The sequence below is a fragment of the Fringilla coelebs genome (genome assembly GCF_963513975.1).
Source record: "Fringilla coelebs genome assembly, chromosome: 2".
Taxonomy (NCBI): Eukaryota; Metazoa; Chordata; class Aves; order Passeriformes; family Fringillidae; genus Fringilla; species Fringilla coelebs.
Window position 1 is genome coordinate 107,516,313 of NC_140029.1, and position 23,710 is coordinate 107,540,022.

Consider the following 23,710-nt stretch of genomic DNA (forward strand, 5'->3'; position numbering starts at 1 on the left):
ACCTCACTTTCTAAGATCTCTATTGTACCCCAGAGAGGAGCTATGAAAATAAGTGAGGTGATTATAAAGCATTAAGATATGTGTAATAGAGGTCATGAGGAAATTAATAATTCTGTCTTTGAAGTGCATTTTTAGTAGTAAGACAGGAGGCCACCCTCTAAATGGTACCACTAAAGCAAAATTTTAAACACCTGCTCATTAAATGATTACCAACAATCTGGAGATGTTTGGGGAATAGATAGTGTATGATAATATAATTGCAACCAGTCCCATAAGGCATCAAAAACAGGAAGTGATCAAAAGACATGCAGACAGCCTTAATTCTCTCAGTAAATGTGGCCTGCTTGATTTTTCAACCTTAATAATGTTTTTTTTACTATTTAAAAAAATTATTTGCATATAATAATCGTGCATAACAAACCTGTAAAATTAGCTCTGTAGTTATCAAGACAAATTGCCTGAGTCAGAATCTGGTATTGCTTGCATCTGTGTGAATTCTGAGTAATTTTTTTAAGTGACATCATATCCCTTAACTTGCTGAGAGTGAAATATGAAACATAGTGTGTAACCAGTTTTACATGTCCTTATGATAAATCCCTGTCGTGAGTGGAAATACTGTTTCATATAAACTCTGCCTTATAATGGTTTGATTAGCATAAATAATTTATGACAATAAAAGTGTGGTATGGCTGAGAGGACAGAACAAAATTTGTGCCTTCCAAAGGCAACTTGGAAACTAACCCCAGTGACATCCTTTCAAATGAAATTACCGGTGCTTGGATTTTGTAGCAGTATAACTGAGATCAGATTGTGGCTCTGCATCTGGATTTTAAGCAGGCCTGTACAACATTATGGTGATTAATACTATTTGTAGCTGTGCAGCCTAACATAACAAGGGTAAACAGAAGTTATTATTCAGACCTTAATTTGGTTTTCCGTGGTGAAGTTGGCGATGGGGATCAGGGAATCTCTGTCCTGTGCACGGCAGTTCGCAGTTGCCTGAGGTGCGTAACGCGGAGTTTAAATTTTCCCCACAAGCATCAAGATATTGATCACTGCCAAAGGCCGGCTGGCTCCTGCTGGGAGCTGCTGCTCCAGCTCATACATTGCTGCAGCAGGAGCTCCCAGCTCAGGCTCTGTCTGTGCAGGGCTGCAGAGCCACTGCTTTTCCAGGGAAGGGCATGGCCTCAGAGGGCTCTCCGCTGTCTGGCAGGTGGCCGGTCGGTCCTGGCACAGGCTGCCTTCTGGTGGCTCTTGCTGGAGGCTGGGATGGGACAGCCCCTGCCTCTCCAGCCTGGCAGCCCTCTTGCTGGCTCTTTATGCACATCATCAGTTCCACTTGTCTGAATTTGTGGAGCTCAGCCTCCTTTCTGTTTGATGGATGGGTAAGCAGCAAGATGCTGAAAAGTCAAAAAGTGTTCATTTCAGCCCTCTGACTCACTGTGGAATTTTAATGTCTCTTTCAAGAGCGGCCCACGTTTCTCAGGCGACCGATTAACCAAGTGGTGCTGGAGGAGGAGGCTGTGGATTTCCGGTGCCAGGTGCAGGGGGATCCCACACCCACAGTCCGGTGGAAGAAAGATGATGCAGACTTACCAAGAGGAAGGTGAGAGCCACGGTTACGTTCACTTCCAGATTTCAATCGTTGCACAATGCTGGAATCCATCCCTGCTACCGAGAGTTTGTTCTTTGACGTTGTGTCCAAGATTTATTTCCCACGTTGCTGCTCTTTTGGCGCTACAAATCTTCTTCCAGAGGCAGCTGTGCAGGGAAACCCAGCCTGGGTGAATTGTCCAGGTAATGGATTCCTGTGGAGGAAAGAAAAGTGATCTGTAGGTGTTGCGAGCACATGGGTATTCAGTGAATTTATTGGAGACAGTAAAGATGTTTTAGGATTGTAATGGTGATAGTAGCCTTCAGAATGATGTGCTGATACCAAGAGGGAGAAAACTTGGCAGGAAAGTTGCTCTGCTGCACTGGCAAGGTGAATTACAAACAGAGCATAGTGGGCTTTGCTGGCTCCTTGGTTCATGTCTGTTAAGTCTTGGAGAGAAACCTTCCTCTTGAGGAAACAAAAAGCCAGACTAGCAGAAGTGTAAAGCAGAGTTGAAATCTGGAACATGCCCCCTGTGTTCAAGAAAGATTAATTTAGTCTGGAACAAATAAGGAGAAAATTTTAGTGAGCACGGGAAGGGAGTCTCTCCTGCAAAAGGGTTTTAAATTAGTTTGGCTCCTTTCAACTGAAAGAGCAGTGTTTGGTCCTCATTTTCTGGAACTCTTTCTTGTTTTGATGCTGAAACATTATTTCATTAAAAAATCTCACCATGGAACTAGCTCTGGAAACAGGAATTAGAACCCAGGTCTCCACAACCCAACAAGTCTTTCTGGCACTATGAATCCTGATTTATTTTTGCACAGTTTTAATTTTAGCAGTAGACATGAATAGTGCCTCTTTCCCCCCCTCCCACCATAGCTGACATTTTCCATCAGTTGAATATACTAATGAAAAAAATACCTAATCTAGAAAAAACATTCCTATGTAAGTTTGATATGTACCTATATGTACTTTTAAAAAATTCATTTTCTGGCAATTAAAAAAAAATTAAAAGTCACATAGCTGTTTTGCTTATTATAGTGACAGATGTGTATGAATGTAATAGGCAAAATATTATTTTCAGGAGAAGCCTTGTTGATGTCAGGATGAATTTGCTCTTTGCTTGCTCTTTAACTATGTATTGTAGAGCAATCCACAGTAAATACATTGTGTTTCTGTGATTTATTCTTGCTTTTGTGCTACTTCTGTTGTTTTACGTCATGCCTGCCTCTAGGTCTCATAACCAGAAGTAATAGATGATGAGCCTACAGTGACTTTGGTCAGATTGCACTTCTGTTAGATATTTTTTAGTGACTGTATCCCTTCTTTTTCTCCAACATCTGCACTTTGGAAGCAAATGCCTCTGATAGTTAGCATGGTATGCTTTCTATTCTATAATTTTTTATTTATATAGCATGGTATGTGAGCGTATCTTCACTGTCCAAAAAGTGGACATTTCCAAACCATGATGCTTAATCAAGGAAGATAAGCTTGGAGCCTCTAAAACAAAAGCTATTGTGTTTTTTCTGGATTTTTTAATACCAGCAAAGAAATGTGCCCAGGTATAGTCTGAATGGATGAGAAAATTATGGTATCAAAATTTTATAAATTAGGAAAGAAAGTCAAAATTATTCCTCACTGTTAAAATTGAGGGATTTTTATTTTTTGAGGTTAAAAACAAGCTGAACTCCTGTATTTTAAGTGTTTTAATATCTACAATGAAAAACAAAGCCCTCAAGGTTTTCCCTTTGTTATTCTTCCCACATGCATTAATACTTCTGTGCAGATCTCTGAGCTATTTCTCTTGAAACTTTCGATATAAATTTGCTGTTTCTATAGCTAATAATGTTCTTTGCACATCTGTCTGTTTTCGTTGTTTTAATAATTTAATTTTGGCTTCATCCCTAGATTGGAAGACAATTATAGCAGATACCTGTTTAAACAATTACAGCAGATTTTAAAATTTGTCTATTGTTGATTCAGCTTTCACAAGTGTCTAGTTCAGTGACAACAAAGTGGAACAAACTGAATTTTTGTATGCATTTTGTTTCTGTAATTTGCTCCTGGTAAATGCCAGGATGAGTGACAGTGGATCCATAGTTTTTCAGAAATCCTAGTCTGTTTTTCTACCTTACCTTGTTTTAGTTTTTTTAGTGACCCATGAGAAGGCAAAGAGGAAAGTAATGCCAGTGATTTCTGGTGACAAATGTGAACAGTGTTGCTACACTGAGTAGTAATTGGAAAATAATTTCAGGCTGTTAAAGCCCTAATTATAAAGGTCCCAGATGGACTCTAAGCATCTCCAGTTGCAATTGGATTAAATGAGAAAAAAACCCCAACTTCTAAAGAAATTAAGATGTTTGAAAACATGACTCTTAATAAAAAAAATAATTTGGCTATTTGTCAAATTGTCTGTGTAATTGCTCAGGAGTAGATAAATAACCATGTTTCAAATCTGAGAATAAACAGTTTATTCTGATGGTGCAAAACTTCATTCCCAATTTCAGTTGTTTTGAACTGACGATCTAAATAAACTATGATAGTCTGTATCTTTGAGAAGCAGTTTTTAAAATGACTGGGAAACATTGGTCTCACTAGTGTACAAAGGAAGTTACTTATCCAACATCCTGTAGACCTGACTTGAGATTTCAATCTATGATATCTGTCATGGAGCTCCTCTGTGTGTGACTGGGCAGGAATTAAAAAAATTATAAATACTAGATGAAAACAGTAGTGTGAGTAATGTACAATAACTGTTTTCATAATTCTTTTCCCCCACTGCGATAAAGAATTGTTTATATTCTTCAGTGCTTAAAATTCTTGTTAGAGCCTAAATTGATCCAAGCAAATTAATATCTTGATGATCTAAATGTTGATAGTGCACCAACAGGGAGACTCAAAATCCAGTGTGAAGTCTGGGGTATGTAAAGTCTTTTTTCCAGAAGCTGTCCATTTCAAATCAGTGACCCAAGAGTGAAATGCATTGTGAGTCAAAGGTAGAGGCACATGGTGTATATTTTATTTTAATTGCTCTAAAAATTCAGCCTCACACTACAGCCTCCACAGTACACAAAGGGTGGGGAATAGTTAATCAAGTATGACTCATGTCAAACTACTGGAGGTGAACAGGACGTTGTGGGGTCACCAGTCCTTTGGCTGCAATATGAGGTTCACTATTCCATGAATAGAGTTTTTTCTCATTATAAGTGACACAAGGAAATGTCACAAAGATTGTGTCAAAGTGACTCAGACAATTGTGGCCATGCATAATGATTATGACCTACTGAAAATTAAATAAAATTTGTCTTTATGCCTTGTAATTTTTTTCCAGATACATATTCAGGTATCTTTCCCTTTGATGTCTGCTTGGCAGAAATAGAGATTATACTTCCCTTCCAAGGAGCTGATGGTCTCCTGTGTGGTAGAGAACTCAATATGGCCTGGATCAACTTTTCATTCCTCTACATTTTAGTCCTGGTAACAGGAAGAAAATTACATTATTTGAGAGCCTACAGTATGAGAGTGGCAGATCAATGACTAGCAATTTAATAACATTTGAATAAGGTTTGTACAGTGTTTCATGTCTTCAAATTTTCTAGCAAAGCCGAGGAGAGCAGCTGCATGGTCTGTAATTATATAGCAAGTAATAAGTACTTCTTTTTTTTTTTTTTTTTTTTTTTAGGAAGTGAAGAGATTTTCAATTACAAGTCAAAATTTATGACACTCTATAATAACTGTTTAAACCTTTTATACAGAAGAAGTTAGCAGTGCCAGCTCTTCGGGAGAGTGAGGTTAGCTCAGCAAATGTATTTTTCAGTTGCCTTAAAAATGACTGAGTTGCAATCACATAGGCCTTTTTTGCATTCCAGCCCAGAACAGCTGTTTTAGCTCAGTAAATACATCTTTAATGAAATTACAACCTGCTCTTTTAAGTTGCATTTACAGGCACTGTCTGATTAGATGGATATTGTACTAGAGATGAAAAGTGGCAACTGCACCAACAGGGAGAGGTATTTGTTTTATGTGCCACCCACACAATGGGAGTGTGGGCAGAAAAACCAAGAGTTGCTTCAGAAGGAAAGTGGTGTGTAGTTTACACAAAGTGTATTGCTAAGTGTTAAGTGATTGTAGGTTATTAAATGAAACCTAGTTGGAACACACAAAATATAAACAGCACAGTAAGCTTTCTTATTTGCTGGAGATTAGGACTGTTCATTGAAAATTATTTGGGAATAAGCATTCTTAAAGCACAGTTAATGTATTCTAAGATATGTGTTAGCTGCAACAGCACAAGCTGGTGTAGGTGTTAGTTTTGCCATGTTTTTAAAACTGGCCATTTTTTTATGCATATGCATAGTCTGGGCAGAATGCTGCCTGTCACACTTCTGATAGAGTTTAATGAAAAAGCACACCTGTAATTTCTCTGCTTTCCTCCATGGCTTCTCATGAGCCCAAACTAGGAGTATATAACGTGACATTTTAAAAATATCTCACTGTCTTCCGGATGCAAATCTTTGAAATGGATTTAAACACAACTGACAGCAAACCTAATGAACTAAGAAAAGCTGGATTTTTAAAGAGGACATCCAAAAAGAGCCTGATAGCCTGAGAAGTTTTGCATTTTTATTTCTCCATGTGATGGGTTGACCCTGGCTGGATGTCAAGTGTCCCCCAAAGCCTTTCTGTTATTCCCTTCCCAGCTGGACTGGGGGCAGAAAATATAATGAAAGGCTCATGGGTCAAGATAAGAATGGGGAGAGATCACTCATCACTTAGTGTCAAGGGCAAAACAGACTCAACCTGGAAAAAAATTAGTTCAATTTTTTGTCCATCTAATCAGAAAAGTATAATGAGGAATAGAACCAAATCTTAAAAACACCCTTCCTCCACCTTTTTCCTTGACAGGGAAAGGGGCTTGTGGTCAGTTCATCACACCTTGTCTTTGCCACTGCTTCCTCCTTAGGGAGAGGAGTTTGCTTCTGTGCCTGGAGTTCCTCCTCCCCTCCTTCTTCACTGACTTTGATGTCTGCAGAGCTGTTGCTCTCTCATGAGAGCTTTGGTGGGCACCTTGCACATACCCACCACCTCATGACCACAGGATAAGGCTCTGTAAGCAAGAGACAGTAATTTTTAAGAATAAACAGTGTTGCTCTATAATTTCATTTATATTCTGTGGATAGGATATTGAGGTATTTAACTCCAGCCCCCTCTAGATACAACCAAGGGGAGAATGACCTTTCAATGAAATATGAGTTAATAACACTACAGCACTGTGTGCTTTCTTTGAGCTAATATCTGTGCAGATTGTAACAAAATGCAGTCTAATGTGTATTGAAAATTAATTAGAATAAAGAGTATGTTTTAGTAGTGTAATGAATATAATCTTTGGTTACATCAGCAAATTTCTATTGCAATTAATAACAATTAAGTTTTAAATGAAGGGTCGGGGGAAAAGGATGTTTTTTGTATTAGCTATATAACATGTACTATTTGTCATGTCTGGTTAGATCCTGTATGATTTGCATGCCCATCTTTTTTTTTCCTTAAGCTAAAGCATTAAGGAGAGATTAGTCGTTTTATGAGGAGCATGGGGGGAAGATTGGATGTTCTTAATAGCTTGTCAAAAAGAGACAGTGAAAGAATGAGGAGGTTTAGTATGGTATGTGTATCCTTACACACATCTGGGGCAGGAGAGAAGGCTTGCAGAGGATGTTGCTGTAGATGTCTGGCACAAAGGGAGCTGCTCTGTAACTTGCAGAGTCCGTGGGGCACAAGTGAACACTGGCATATCTCAGCCAAGTGCAGCATAAGCATCTTTTCAGCTGTTATATTGAACCATTTGAGGAAACTTCTGTAAAATCAGAGATGCCATTTAGAGATAGAGAGGTGATGAGAGGTAAAGTGGGTGCAGGGGTTGGTTAATTTTTGTGTATATAACATCAAGATGATGTATCCCAGTGATGGTGGGGTTCCCCCTCCTGTAGTACTTTTGGTTGAGTATCCCTTTTCTCTGATTGCTATTTTGCCTGTCACTGATCCCTTCCTGCTCTGCAAGGGGAAATATATTCTTAGAGTTGTATGAGGAGTGCATGCCCAAATGAATACGTAAATGACAGCATTTTTTTACATTTTAAATCCCTCAAAACTTGACATTGAGTAAAGTCCTCTAATTGCATCATCCCACAGTTACCCCAGGGGTTTATAGTCTAACCCAGGAGTTGCCTGCCATTGCATTTGTCTGGAGTTTTAAAAGCTGTGAGCAGAAGTGGTAGATGTGTGGCTCTGTTAGGCTGATCAGCAGAGAAGCAGTTAATAACGTTGACATTTAAATTGGCTTCATGTTAAGTGTCAGTTCTCACCACAGAGCTGAAGAAGAGCTATTGTTTCAGCCAGTCTGTTTGCAGATTCATGAAAATACTCTCCAGTTGCTTACATAAGGGTCAAGGTTGGAAAAATAGCTTTACAACTCCACGGACAGCAGCCATAAAGGAATTGTGTCAACTAGCACTCCTGCCTGCATGTTTTCTCTTTATGCTGTGTGAACTCTTGGTGATCTATGAAGTGATCACAGACACTGCACTAGAAACAGTATTGTCACAGGAGAATGTTGTTGTTTCTTTTTATTCCTTCTTATTCTGCAGCCTAAAATAGTTAAATTTCAGAGCACTAATGAAGTCACTAGAAGAGTTCAGAAACAAAATTTAATGCCAGTTGTAGTAGCCTCAAACATGTCTTTATCTGAATTTTCCATTCCAGAAGGCTGCAGTAAAAAATAGTCTTGCAGGAAGAGGACACAGTGAAATTTAATGCAGAATTGAATTCAAAACACTCCTACTAATGCTTAAGTATTTCTTTAGTGTCAAAAAAAGCAAAGTGTACTCCATAAAAGCTTAGTAACCGCATGGTTTTTATACTGTATTTATAAATTTTAGAATATTAAGGTAGCCTTCTTTCTATTATCAGTTTAATAACCATTAAAATCATAGAATTAAAAAGTAAAGATCATTTACTATGCATTTTTTTTCCATGAAAGCCTCAGGAAAGCAGGACGAGGAAGCTCTTAGATATATTCAAGTGGGAGTAAGATTCAAGAGCTCTAACCACTGATCCTACTGGAATGTCTGGCCTGCAGGGATTTCTTCTCCTTTAACACATTCCATCTCTTCATGGGATACAAAACTTGTCACCTGAGTTAAAAACAAAGTTAACTTACACTGTCACTGAAAACACTTTAATGGTAAAGTTTTAAGCCTAAAAATTATTTCAAGTTCCTATCACTAAGTTCTATGTTGGTAATTGCTTAACTAGCAAAATGTACTTTTTAGGAATATGACTTTTGGCTCAACTGCAGTACTGAAGGCACTTTCATTACAACATTAACATGACTTCATCTTTAATTGCCACTTCAAGGTTAGTTACTGATTCAAAATACAGATTAGGAAATATTTCATTTCTCTGACAAGTTTATAGTAATCTTTCATGTGCTTTAGGCAAATAATAATAAATAGGCAAACACAAATTTAGTTTATCTCAAACTACTCATGAGCTGCGTGTTCATGTTAAAAAAATGCATCAAGCCAAGTTTAGTGGGTGCATGATGCCAGTCTGGGCTCAGATCTTCTTACTTTGTTCCAGTCCATGCTGTAACATTTCAATTTTTCAAAAGCTGAAATGGACAAAACCAGATAACTCTGAGCATCAAGGATGCTTTTCTAAGAGATGAATTTATGACGTAGGCATTAATAATATAAATCTCCCTGAGTGCCTGACAAATGTGTCTCATCTGTGAGGGAAAGGACTACTCCTGGTAATGGGGGATAGGTCTCCATGCCAAGTGATTACAAAGTCTCTTAGATCATACTTCCACCAAAGCTCCAGTTTCTGAAATGTGGAGCTCTGTCTGGAACTGAAATCAAATCAGAAGCCCATTTTGGGTAATTATCATGTGGTAATTCCCTATGAGTACACTTCCATGTGCAAACAGAGATGTAAAGGATCTCTGCATAAGTTTTGATAGGATTTACTGAGTCACTGATTCCCAGACATATGTTTTGTTCTTAACTGCTGTTTGTGTCCAAATTATTTCAAAGAGAATCGAAAACCAGTCTCAATTTGCTTTTTTGGTTCTCTTCTGAGCACATGGCTCCTGATTTTGTAAGAGTCTATGCATTTTTGTGTTCAGTCACACCTGTCTGTTTGCATGTAAGAGCAGTGCTATAAAGTGCAATGCTCCCAGATATTTGGAAAACACTATTTCCTTGGAAACAGGTATGGTTTCTCAATGTTGGCCCAGTAACTGTAACAGCTGTGCACATATTTTATGAGACTTAGACCATTTTGTTGAATGCCTTGCTTTAAAACACAGTGCAGTGTGGGTTTCTGTTTTACAGTACCTCAATTGAGAATGCCTACTCTAACAGATAGAAATAAACTGCTGATCACAACCCATAAGAGATTTTGGACTAAAGCAGAACCTGAGTCAACATAATTGAAGAAAAATCACAGTAGTGAATAGCAGCCTCTGTCACACAACTCTTTTCCTGGTTTATTGTATAGAATAAGGAAATATGGAATATAGAATCCCTTTTATATGTCCGCTTGCAAATATGCATCACACAAAGTAATTCAAAGCAATATTGTCTTCTACCTTTCTCTGGCATGAAATGGCAGAGCTAAAAAATAAATGGGGATCTGGACATGTAGATGTGAGGAGTAGCCATCCTGTCAGCACCTTGGAGATAGCTCCCTGGAAGCTCAATTTATCATGGCTGTAAGCACTGTCTTAGAGCCACCCAGCAAAAAGCAGCCCTTGATTTCAGGGGCACAACAGAGTAATTTGTGGCCAGTGCACACAAATATATCCATAACTGTCACTGATTCAGGTTTTCCTAGAGAAAGAAAACCTGACACTCCTGTATCTTTCCCCAGAAAGCTGTTACCCCTGTATGTTTGGGCTTCTTTCTTCTTCCACTTATCAGTGCATGGGATGGAAATGAAAATAACTCAGCTTGTGTCAGATATGCATTGCCAGTGGGCATGGAGGCTCTCCCTTCTGCTGCTGGATCACACAAGCCTGAAGCAGGTAACAGCTCGCACTTCCCATCTCACTGCAGCTTCCCTCTGGCTCCCTCCATCTGGCACAGGGATGCAGGAGCCAGTGAAAAGCTGTGGCACTGTGCTGGGAGCTGAAGTGCCAGCACCACAAAACAGAAGTGGAGACAGAAGCTTAAGCCTCCTTAACTACCTCCTGTTTACCCTGGTTTTGGCCAGTAGCATCTCTCTATTTGGGCTCCCTAATCATAGATGTTGTGAGCAATCTTGAAGCTTTGTGCATGTTCTGCAAAATAGTCTGGCAAACAGGCAAAAGAAAATACAGCAAAGTCATTTGTGTGCCATCTCTTAAAAAAAAAAAAGCAAGCCTACAATGTGTACATACAAAGATTCTAATTTATTATTTACTATTTTTTATTTACAAAAATGTTTTAGATTAAAATATATACCTAGTATAAATTATTGCAATTTTTTAAACAGCCTTTAACAGTTTAGACATGACTTTTTCCTCTTGCAATATCCCTTTAGCAAGAAATACGACTTCTTGAGTTGGATTTCTTGAGTTCAGCAGAGATTCTGTGAAGTTTAAAGTACACCACTAAAGCAAGTACATCCTTGCATTCCCAGTTAGGCTACTTGGATATTTAGTTATGAAATTGCTCCAGCTGCAGATGTGTTTTTTGCTATCTGTGCATGTTAAAAACAAAAGAGGTGCATTTTTTTTTTATGCACGGCTGCACGCACATTTTTGCAAATATGGAAACTAGGGATTCTGTGAAACACTGTGGAAAATTTATATCAAATGGAAAAAAACCCAAATATTATTGTCAAATATCTCTAACTTCCATAAAGTTTTCTCTTTTTTTTTTTTATTTGATAATCACGAGGAAGATTGATGGCTGAGTGTGATCAGATACACTTCCAAATGTGGGGAAAAAAATTCCAACTGTGACAAAACCAGTTCAATTCAAGTTTATTCTTAGATGCTTAAGTTAACACATGAATTCAACCTCAGTACATTAATTTGCAATACTTAAAAATAGTTAATGTGTTTTGTTTTATTTGTTATTTGGCTGAGCAGATGGTAATGGTTTTGACACAATTCAGTTTTTTATTTTTCTTCTTTTCTTTTCTTGAAAAAGACAAGGCTCTTTTTCCCACTTTGTCACAGCTGGTTACCAATCAATCTCAATTCACAGTACAGTGATGATAGCACATGTTGTTCAGGGGCCAAATCTGATTGGGTTGCATTTTCAGCAGTGTTTCATATCAAAAAAAAAATTGTGTCTGTATGGCAGTGACTGTCAGCACACTATTGTACAACTGTCATTAATCAGAACTAGCAACAATGAATGCATTCATATGTGCCAGGACTGCCAGATTTCACTCAAAATCACCCAATTTCTATTAGAATTTCCTCACCAGCAGTGTTTTCTCATGTGCCTCTTGTTTCTCTCTTTCTTTATTCCTTGCCAGTCCCCTGCCAGCCGCTTCCTTTTCGCTTAATTAAAGGCAGACCTGCTCTATTACTTGTAGAACAGAAATTATGTAATGTGGTGCCCAAAAGTGGCTGGTTTGTATCTGGCACAGACTGACTGGCTGTTTAAAAGACCTCTCCCAGCTCAGCCTGATTGCTGAAGTCTAAGCTGAACGGAAAGGTTAAGCACCTCTGAATGCTTAACAAAGAGAAGTACTTACAATCAATTAGATGTCCATAAACACGTGAAACTGATGTCTGACACCCTCTGGTTTTTGCTCAGTGCTGCATTAATTGGCCAGGAGTCAGCAATATTTGGGCAATGTGTCACAAGTTGTTTCTTGACGCTGCACGTATTTTGAAGACATGGCCTTCTTCATGTACTGGCAGCGTTAAGGAGCAATTTAACCACTGCATCCTGGTTTTCTGCCATTCCATCATCAGTCCAGGAGCCTGGTTAACACTCTGTGTGATTGGTATTAGCATAGAGGACCCTGATCCTCATTCCTAGTGTTCAGAAACACTAATCCAGATGAGAGTGGACTTCCACAGAAAGTGAGGTGAAAACATCTTGCTATGGGGATTTGAGGCTCCAGAACAGAGAGGAAACCAGGCTCTGCTCAGGGCTGAGCAGGTGGATGCTTGAGAAATTCAAAAGATGTTCAGTCCCCATACCTTGTTATTTTGTTTGTGCTGCTGTGGGTCAGGCTAAAAGCCAGTTTCACTCCTTTCTCCTTCCTGTCTGCTTCATCTGCCAAAGCTCTTCACCGATCTGTGGTGACTTCTGGGGACAGTGCTGGTGGAACAGATGACTGACGGGCAGCATATCAGTACTGCAGGACAGCAGATGGCTCTAACACCCCACGGCTCCATCCTCGTATGGATCTAATTGCTAGATGGCACGTTCTGCCAGGGTGGTCCAAAAGTGTGGGAGACATGAACCTGTCCTTGAAGCAACTGCCCACTGGACCGTGACAGTGACATGTTGACGCCACCCTCCGTTTGGTGACCCAAGTGGGAGCTGGTGGCTGTACCCACCACCCTGCGTCCTGGCATGCCATGCAGCTGGCTCCTCCGCCCAGCAGCCTTGGCACAGCCTGCGTGATTGGCAGGTGCAGGGATAAAGGCTGCTGGAGCCTCGGAGGCAGCTGGCTGGCATGCCGGCACCAGCACATCCGTGACAGGAAGCAGAGTGAGTCAGCTGCAGCTCCCTGTCCCAGCCTGCCTGCATCCCAGTTCAGGCAGCCCCTCTGAGATGCAGCCCTGCTGCCTGGCTGTTTTGCTCTCGGCAAAACATCCTGAAGCACAGGGATGTTATCTGTTGGATGAAAAGAAAAGCCCATCAATTTCATAGATGGCTAATTGTTGCCCAGCTTTATAGCCCTGATTCTGATATCCAGTTCATATTTATAGTACAACTGATCTTAGTTTCCTCATCATACAGGAGCTGAATACAAATTTATATTTTCAGCCTCCTAGAGCTGGCCTCATGTCAAGAAAATAAGCATTTGCTCTTGTCTGCAACTCTGCAATCACCAAAGACAAATAACTGCTCCATCGTTGTAGGATAATGTTGTCATATTCTTGAGATTTTTAAGGGGGACAATTTGCCCTTTCTGTCTTATGAAAACAGTGATTTTTATTTGCCATTGACTAATGCAGCACAGCATGCAAAATGACATAATTTGTGAGCAGTCTAGAGGAAATGTTCTTTAGCTGCATGTGGCTGTTGAATGTAGTTGTAATAGATGTGTAGCTCTCCAGAAGGTGCATATTAAGTTCTCTAACATCATAACTACCTGCCCCCTCACCACTACCAATGGCACTATGCTGGCAAAAAAAATTATCCCTATAAGTTTGTAAAGTTTGCCATGACATCTATTTACTTATTCTTACCCTTGACATATATCCTATTAATCAGTTAAATCTGAGGTACTGCTTATACATACAATCAAATGTAACTCCCATGGAAATAGCTATTACATGTGCTTATGTTAACTCTAATGGTTAGCCTCAAATTCATCTTTATTAAATTATTTCTTGCTAACTGATAGAATGGACCTACTGAATATAGAAAGAGATTGTGTTGTGGTGAGTGTGAAAAGATTTCTTGACTGCTCTTTGTTCTTGGAATTGCTAGGAATGCTCTAATTGATGTTGTGAGCTTTAGTTAGACCTAATAGAAATTTAAATGTTTCACTATATGGGACCTTTGAGTTAAGATGCTTTGAAGTCTGTTAGCACATGGTGCTCTCTACAAACCTATACTAAAGGAACCAATAGCTATGTATGTTATGTACACAAAAAAAGTTATGTTTCACATTCCCAAAGGATCTAAAAATGCTCATAGAGCCTGACAACTTTCCTCTGACTTGTTGCATTGCGTCCTTATTCATCCAAACATTTAAGGGTGCTCTCCTATATGATTTCAGTGTGTTTCCTGTACAAGTCTATAAGGTCTTTCCTGCATAACAAAAAGAAAGTAAATGAGTTCTTCTAAAATTATGTCATGACGATGTATACAGTGAGAAATGGTATTGACACCTCCTGAAGTCTGGATCTGTCTTCAGTTTCATGTTCCTATTTCACTGATACATGTGAATCTCAAGCCAAGTCTAGATTCAAGGTGACTTAATGTATCATATCAAGAAGAGATGTTGTTGAAAATAATTCAACAAAATAATATTTAAAGGCTAAAGTATCTATGCTGATAACCAGGGTTTTCCTGATTTGGCAACCAAAGATATTTTATACAGCATGAAGTCTCCTGCTGACTTTAATGAGCATTGGATCAGATCCTAAAAAAGTTTGCTAAGCATGACTTCTGCAGATAATAACAATTTAGCTGAAAATATTTTTCTGGGTATAATCAGTCTAAATGCTTTGAGAATAATTGTTCACTACATACTGGAGTATGTTGCATTAAGTAAGTTTTATAAATCCTCATGTATAAAACTTAAAGATTTAGAATTTTTTCAACAGTAGAAACAAAGAAATAGACAAAGCACAATTGAATTGTTTCTTATTTCTTTTAAGAAAGAGAAAATGTCATTGTCCACCCTTATTGAATTGTTTTGTTTTATTTCTGTGAAATTGATAAATCTGCTTTAATGTGCCTCTTCAATAATTGTCACCTTCCAGAGCTTGAATATATTTTTTATTGTTTGCAATTGGGTAGTGTGAGATCCTACCAACATGCTCACCATTCCCTAGGGGATTGCTGCGGTAGGGGAAAACTCTATTTGAAAGGAAATGTCCAAATCAGCAAAAGGTAAAACATGTAGCTCACACAGTTGAAGGCATGATAAACCTGAGCTGTCATGTATTGATAACTGATGTCTGATACCTTAATTTTATCTTATTGCTCTAGATCAAGGACAAAGTGAATGCTATTATTAATAAAGCCCTAATACTGAACATAGCAATACTAATTTTATGTAAAGTTTCTAACTAATGCAGAGTGCAATAAAAATGTCACGGAGATTAATGCTTCGTGGAATTATCTAATGCTGGATAATAATTTATCTTCCCAAGTTGGCTCCAAGATAGATTCAGACTGGCATTTTCCAGGTGATAGTTTCTGTCTGTTTCTGCTGCCCACAAAAAGAGTTCTCACTCTTTTGCTGTGACACAGGTATGACATCAAGGACGACTACACCCTGCGCATCAAGAAAGCCATGAGCACCGATGAGGGAACCTACACCTGCATCGCCGAGAACCGCGTGGGCAAAGTGGAAGCCTCTGCTACGCTCACCGTGCGAGGTGAGTGCTCCCACAGGGGCAGGGTCTGTGTCCTGCAGGGATAATTGCTTTCTGATGAGATGGGCCACATCCTGCCCTGCCCTTGTTTGGGTTCCACGCACCCTTTGCTGCTGCACTGGTTTACAGCGCAGGTGAAATCCTGGTCCTGTTGATATCTCCTGCGAAATTTTAATTGATTTCAATGGGATAGATCCCCCTGCAGTTAAAGTCCTGTCCCAGTGTGTTTTTATTGAAGAGCAGATGCATATATGCATAAGCAAGCACTATATAACCATGGGCATAGACATGAACATGTGAGCCATCAGCTCAGGCTATTAGTCACGTTTCTTTCTCTAAGAAGTGGAACGAGTAGAATAACTATATTTATTAATGACAAACATAATACAGATAATATTATTATGGGATTAGCTCTGCCATAATTAAGCTCTCTACCACTACCCTTTATCCAAAAAATAAACCATAGCCAAAGGAAAGAGAAAATCCTAATTAAATTTTGTAAGTATTACAAGGTGAAGACTAATTATTCTCTCCTAAAATATTTGTGATCTCTAGTATCCACTCACTGTTTATGTGCTGCTCTTTGATTTGGTAAGGAGGTGGAATATTTTAAGGCTGGTGGAATAATGAGTGCCCAAAATGTCTTTCGTGACAGTACATATACACATGCTAAAGATTATGGGGAGAGAAAAAGTTTGTAAGCTAATATTTCTATTTGAGTAAATAGAATATAATAGTTATTACTTCATTCCAAAAGATAAGCAGCAATTTGGCACAATGGATATCAGGCAGACACTATTTCACAGTTTAGTGGTGCATGCTGACGGTTTTCAGTAGAGCTGTGAAAGGTTAATAAAAACATTTTTAGCTTTATCTGTCCTCCTCTTTTCATACACATTAAATCAAATGTTCAAAGTCTCAATGGATTGCTTTATTAGAACTGGGGTCAACTGACCCAAGAGGCCAGCTTCCATTTCCATCCATTTAATGCATGGACACAGTTCAGTTTAATTTGCTGAATTCAAAGGAAAAAAAAAAAGCCACTGAGTAGCTTTGTAGGGTAGTTTGTAACAAAGAAAAGAGAGCATTGTGATAATCTGTTGAAATATTACCTCAGTGTTCACTTTAGACTGTAAGTGACAATTTGGCCCTTCCCATTTTGAGTTGAAGAAATAGGTGTGTAAGAGATTATTCTTCCCTTTTGTAATATGGGAAAATTAGTCACCACAGCCAACTCCCAGAAACAGTCTCACTCTGTTCCTTTGTCACAGGCAGTATCACAGTGTCCAGTAATTCTGGTAACCAATTCCCTGGCTTTTAAACACTCCTAGAACTGTGTCCACTCAGCACATTACTGCAGCAAGCCTTTTGGATTTGCTACCCTGACTTTTAATGTAAACAATAGCTAGAACCCAGCAAAAGAATCCTTTGAAATCACTGAAGCTTGAACCCAATGAAATTAAAGGGAAAAAAAACCCAAGGAAGTGTGTAATTTAATCGATTTTCCCCCAGTAAAAGCATGTTTTTATTATCTTGTATATTTTTCCCTCTGGGTTTGTCATTTACAGTAAAATACATAATGTTTATTCAATACAAAGAAGGGCCATGATATAAGAAACATTCTATATGTTCAGGGTATGACAGAAAATGAGAAAAAAAACAAGAAATTCAGTGGAGAAAGCTATTACTCTGAATTTTGTGAAAACAAAGGAGTAGGAAATCTCCCATTGACTTTAAAAGGGTGATGAACGATAGGCTTCTTAATGAAGGAAAGACTTAATTCTGAATTCCTAATTAACAGTGTTGTCTGACACTGGAATTGCCATGTCATGTAAAGGAGCAAAATCACTTAGCATTTCAAAATTTACCTTGAGCTTGTATTGGACCTTGCAGGTATCATGTAGTTCCACCTGACAACAACCATGTAATCCTTAGCTCCCTCATTCACAGCTCCATCTTCTGAAACCAGAGGATGGGGATGCAGTCAGGAAAGTTGCATTACACTGTCACAAACAAGAGCAGAATCTGAGTTCTGTGGCTCAGACTCCATGTTCTGTCTTGGAAAGATGTGTGTTTTATAACTCATCTTTCTGCGGAAGAAGGAATATGTCCATAATACTGGAAGCCAAAAAGTGTTCCATCAGATGATGGATGAGAATGGCAGCAGACTAGACATAGTTAAATGAAATGGGGACAGAGCTATGGAAAGGATGAGAACTAAGAAGGCCCTTGCAAGCTCTGTTGCCTCTGAATTTGCATGTCTTACATTTGGCCCTAGCCTGCCCATAAGCACACAGGGCTGGTTATCTTCTCAAAAATAAAATTGAAAAAAAAATTTGCTGTTGCTCAGAAATATGTAATTATTTCTGCTGATAAAATAAGGGAAGCTTTGCCTACACAGATGCAACTTGAAGTCAATTTTATGTCAAAATTTTCAGCTCTTCTGAAAGAGATGTCTGGTTTTTATTAGCAGAGGGACTGACAGCTCTCTTCCCCAGCACAAGTATAATGAAGGGCTGTTCTATAACCAAGAAATAACTTGTTGCAGCGGCAACTTTCAATCTCTGTATCAGCCTGGAACAGTATTAACCTGTCAATCATTTAACAGCAATTTTTTAGGAAGTAGAAGTTACCTAAGCAGTGATTTGGGAGGTTCTGGGTTGAAGTCCCTGTGGCCATTTCAGCCCATTTGTTATATTTTCATCAGCACTGTCAGTGATGAAAAAGCACTGTGCTGTAAGCTTTCATGCCCATTATTGAATGAGAAAAACTGTCCTGGGCTTTCTGTAGCCCTTACTGCTGTACTGACTGGTCATGCTTAAACTTCATTTGGTATTTGACTCAGAAAGCAAATGCCTTGCATGACATTAGGCAGTGTGAGACTTAAATTGATGTGTTCATTGGGATCTAAAAGTTTGTGCTAATGCAATGCAATTTTTCTTTTATCAGGCATTAACAATGATACTTGATGATGGCATTATTGAAGATAATAAAAATGGTTCTCAGAGAATGGTTCCAGCCAGCTTGTTCAGATGCTGTGCTCAAGTAAATGGGATGATAGTGGCACGTGACTAAACAATAACAGCAGTGAACATTTGACTTAGGCTGCCATTTGAGGGGTTAGCAATCATGGTAGTATCCATAGTGGAAAGTAACATTACACGTCATGCATTCTGACAGATATTCTTTTCTTTTTTTAATTTCCTTTTTATGTTCTCACTACACCATTGTAATGTCAACAGCTCGCCCCGTTGGTAAGTAACCATCCTTCTATCCATTTTAGCATGGCTTCATGCAATGCTTCATCTTTCATTTGCAGCAGCATTTCACTGGCTGGAATAAGCAGCCAGCGCTTAATAGCTGTACCTGTCTAACACCAGCAAGCGGTTTTGTCTGCCAAAGTGCTTTTCCCAAACGTTGTATTTCCTACTGTGTCGTGTACAGGCACTTTTGCCAAATCACCAACGAGTACCGGTCGGCAAAACGGGGTGGGAGTGCCGATACCGAGCTGCAATCACTCATTTAGATGTTTTTATTGGTCTGGTTTTGGGCCTGGTGTAAAAGCTGCTGAAATCAACAGAAAGGGTGGTCCTGACTTTGGTGAGCTTCTCCCAGGCCCTAAACAATCAGCTCATCCTGCTTTTCCTGCACAGCAGTAAAAGCACAGGCTTTGCATGTCCCGTCTTTCTTGTATCGTTATCGTTCAAAGAGTTCCGAAATGAAGAAGTTCTGAAGTTGAAGAGAGGATGAAGTAAAATTCTGTGCGTGCTGAGGGAGTTCATCACTGATTTCTGCCCTTGGGTCATCTTGGAGTGCACTGTAGGATGCAGGCTGTTTTGAATAACAAGTCCTGAGGAAGACAACCTCTAGGTTTTAAATCCCCACACTGAAAATTTTATTATTTCCTGTGCCTTTGAAATTCTGTAAAAGCATAAAAATCTTACTGAGGATAATGGAAAATTTGCAACTGTCAGTAGCTGAAATTCACTTCTGCTCAGAAATATCCCAAACGTGCGATTCAATTTTCTTTCATGAATATTTACTCTGTGCCTACAAGGATTTAGTTTAATGAGCTGCATTGCTCCTCTGATATTTGTAGTTTGTATTTAAATGTATCTTTTAGAATAATAATACAGTAACTCTGATTTTTTTGGATTAGTGTAAAAAGTCAGTACTGGTGTTTATGCAGACTGATGAGGGCTTTGGTCTTCATTTACTTAGTCAAAACTTTTGTTAGATATGTGTTTGACTAAAGTTTATGAGTTTGAATTCAACTCAGCTCTTCACTGTTCCAAATTTGGAGGAAGAAAGATTGGAGTAATTTCAGGATAAAATCCAGGTTTGGCATCTGCTTCCAGGACTAGGGTGATCCCATCTTATTAACTTACTTGAACTGACATCCACAGAACCAAGCCAAATACCTCCACAGTCGCAGCATGGCTTATCCACACCTGGAGAATTCCCTGTGCAGAATAGAAATTTACTCTTCTCCATTTGGGATTTTGATAGCAAGCTTTAAACCCAAATCGCTACTGTATTGTTTTGGCATTAGGCTTGTTCTCAAGGAGTTCATTCCCAGGAGTTGCAGAAGTGTAAAACTGCAGTAAACTCAGGAGAAAATTCTACTGTGCTTAGAAAAAGTGGTGTGAATTTAGTGTGCTTCTTCATTTACTAAGAAATGCCACAAGATTACAAGTTGCTTGTAGATGCTTTTTTTTATTTACTTTGCTGACTCTTAAAAGACAGGCAAGGAAAAAAAAATCATGAAGTGGAGACTGTTTCAAGCTCTGTGAAAACTATATAAAATAAATGACTGGAGATTCACAAGAAAATGATAGGTTTCAGCAGTGCTGATAGTGTCTCATTTCAGAGCACTGATTCTTTTTAAAATTTTTTCAGGCCATTGAGTCATCCCTGATTCCATCTCCAAAGCTTATATAGCAGGTCTTGGTCTCAAGTTACTTTATGTCCAAGTATATGATTGTGTGATCATGCAGTGGTCAATTCCACATATTCCCTGCCAAGGTATTTTATTTTGTTGAAAGAGAACAGAAAGACAATAAATTTATTCTTCTACAGAATTTATTTAGGAAACTGAAATTAGACTGGTTGATCTTGAAATAGTTACTATATGGGCATATGGTCCTTATCAAATTATTTAATTTAGTGATTATCTTTGTGACTTGTGAAAGGATTGTTGAGTAAATAAGTCTAATCGTGAAGATGTTTGAGATAGAACTCCCATGCAAGTGTATGTGGGGATTGCTGTGTATAAGCAGATCAGTCGCTTTTATCTGATCCTGTACCTGTAGAAAGACAGTGTTAGTGTGTACCTGTATTGGGTTTTTTGCTGAAGTACCTGAGATAAAACTAATTTCTGCAGTTCACAGCTCTATTTCATTCAAGGCTAGGCAAAGAAGGTGGCTACCCATCTTGGTTTTTTTTTAAATTTAAAGTCTGGTAAGACAAACCAAAGAAACTTTCCTCTCCACCAAGCAACCCAAGTAGTCTTCTGTTAAAATTGTCATTTAACAAGCACAGAGTCAAATCCCATAGCATCTTTTTGTTCAGGAATTTAACTGGAATTCAGAGCAAAAATACCTCTCCTTACCTAAAGGGAGCTAAAGAAAACACTGCTTTGTGTAATTAGCTCACAGTTTTCTAGGAGGATGACATTTTAACAGAAGTATATTTGTATATTTATGTATATGTTAGCACTTAATGGAGCACTTAATTTTTTTTTCATGACACCAGAGAATTATCTAGGTACTTCTGTCTTCCATCACTGTCTCCAATTCAAAGCAGACATGTTTTGCCTTTGTTAAGTTTTAAACAAGGCCAAACTTTTTTTTTTCCCCAACAAAGAAGAGAGAAATATATTTTAATGGTTCAGATTAGTATTTCTTGTTGCGAACAGAATAATTTTCATTTTCTTGTCAGTTTTTTGCCTGATTCAAATATTTGTACTCTGTTAGGTATGATATTTTTATTCTAATTTCATCTTGAACAGAAAATTTAGGAGTGGGATTACCAGTGACCATCTTGGGTTCAAGCACTTATTAACAAATGGTTCATACTACACAGATAAAATGAGGTGTGGTGCTGCCCGAGGTGGGTGGCAGCTGGTGAATTTAAAAGCTCTGTGCCAGATTACTCATCATGTTTGAATTTGCTGCTAGGAATAAATATGTTGGCTGTTTCTAAAATAGATTATTTATAACCTTTTGAAAAGATTTCTGAGAGGATTTACAACAGATGGGTTTAGGAAACGAGATATTTATCCCTATTTAGACCATTTCTGTAGTTTTTTCACTCATTAGGTAGATTTTCCAGATGAGCAAGTTAGAATTTTCTCATTTTTGCATTCTGCTGTATTTCTTATGGCAGTTGGGCAGGAGCATAGCTGCTGAAAGAAGCACAATAGTTGGGAAGACCCCAAAAGTTTCAGTAACAGTGACCCTCTTTTCAAAGGCAATTGCTGTACTGCTTTGAGATGGAGGACCTTCAAATGAATATCTATGAAGATCTGTCTGTCCCAGTTACTTTTTTATTAATAATACAAATAGTCATTCAGATGACAGAGTACCACTCAGTTTGCAAAATAATTTCTACTAAGTCCAAGTGAAAATGCAGCTCTTTGCACATCAGTTGCTTTGCAGTAAGTCAAGTTTACTTAGTTTGTTTTTTTTTTTCATGTGCTGTGGCTCATCCTCCCAAAAAGAAGAGACTTGCAGCAAATACCTGGATATTTTTGCCACCAGGATAGAAGTGAAGTATTTGAACTTACCTAAGGGACTGAAGGGAGACAAAAACTAAACTCTGTCATGATGGTGAAGAGACAGCTAAGACACCTGCCATGAATTTTCCGAATTTCCTATTAGTTAAATGCAGTCTATTGGCATTTAAGTACAAAATGACTGTATGATGCATTTCAATCTGCACTGGGAAGTTTTCATTTCATAAATCAGCAGGGTGTGCCTTAATGGTCTGTTAAGACTGGTGCAGCATGAAAAACAATAGAAAGGGCTGTATTTTATAGAAAGTTGTATCAGGTTTTGTGACATTGCTCAGATGGTTCACGTTGGTAAGTGAGAAAGAATTCTCTTTATTCTTCTTCATTCTGACTCTTGCAGGGAAAGTCTACATACAGTGAATGCTTTTATTTTTATTACATTCATGAACATATCACCTTCACTTGAGACACTGAGGATTTATAAAATATCCAGTAGTGTGGATTGGTGTGTGACGGGAGAGATGAGATCATGCTTGGTGCTACAATGCCATCTTTCAGTGGCAGAAATCTCAAATTTATATCAAAATGTGCTATCTTGGCTGTCTGGTACCACTTACAGAAATTTTTGAGAAAGAGTGAGGATATCAGTGGACACTGGGCTTTTTGGACTTGTTAAATAAAAAAGTAAGACATCATTATTTTTAAAAAGTCAGAAATTCTTCAGATTTAAAGATAAAAGGTTACTGTAGAATGCAATTCAGATTTCTTCTTATGCCAGTAAGATATTAAAATATGGAGCTGACTTGTTACAATTTTTGGTAGCCTATAAATGCCCCTCTAAAAATCTTGAAGTCCTTAGCATCTCTACTTTGCCTTAAGTTCAATCGCTGAAGTACAAGAAGTGATCAAGAGTCCCATGATTTTATTTTTTTTTAATTGTTGAGCTCTAGCTTGGGAAAGTTTTAGGAAGTTTAATGCATAACTTTTAGTTTTTAACTTTCAAAGTTTCTCGAAACATGCTCAAATCTGTGGGAATTGTCTTCCTATTTCTTTGGCTTCTGAGTTCTGAGCATATCCATAAATCTTTGAAGATTAG

At 38.4% G+C, this 23,710-nt stretch overlaps 1 protein-coding gene across 1 annotated transcript in view; it reads left to right on the forward strand.

Moving 5' to 3' along the window:
• Positions 1-23,710, forward strand: part of ROBO2 (roundabout guidance receptor 2) — a 428,736-nt gene that overhangs the window by 296,240 nt on the left and 108,786 nt on the right. Inside the window, exons 5-7 of the mRNA XM_084226210.1 lie at positions 1,468-1,606; positions 15,757-15,884; positions 19,124-19,135. Of these exons, the coding sequence (XP_084082336.1) occupies positions 1,468-1,606; positions 15,757-15,884; positions 19,124-19,135 (279 nt within the window). The remainder of the gene's footprint in view (positions 1-1,467; positions 1,607-15,756; positions 15,885-19,123; positions 19,136-23,710) is intronic.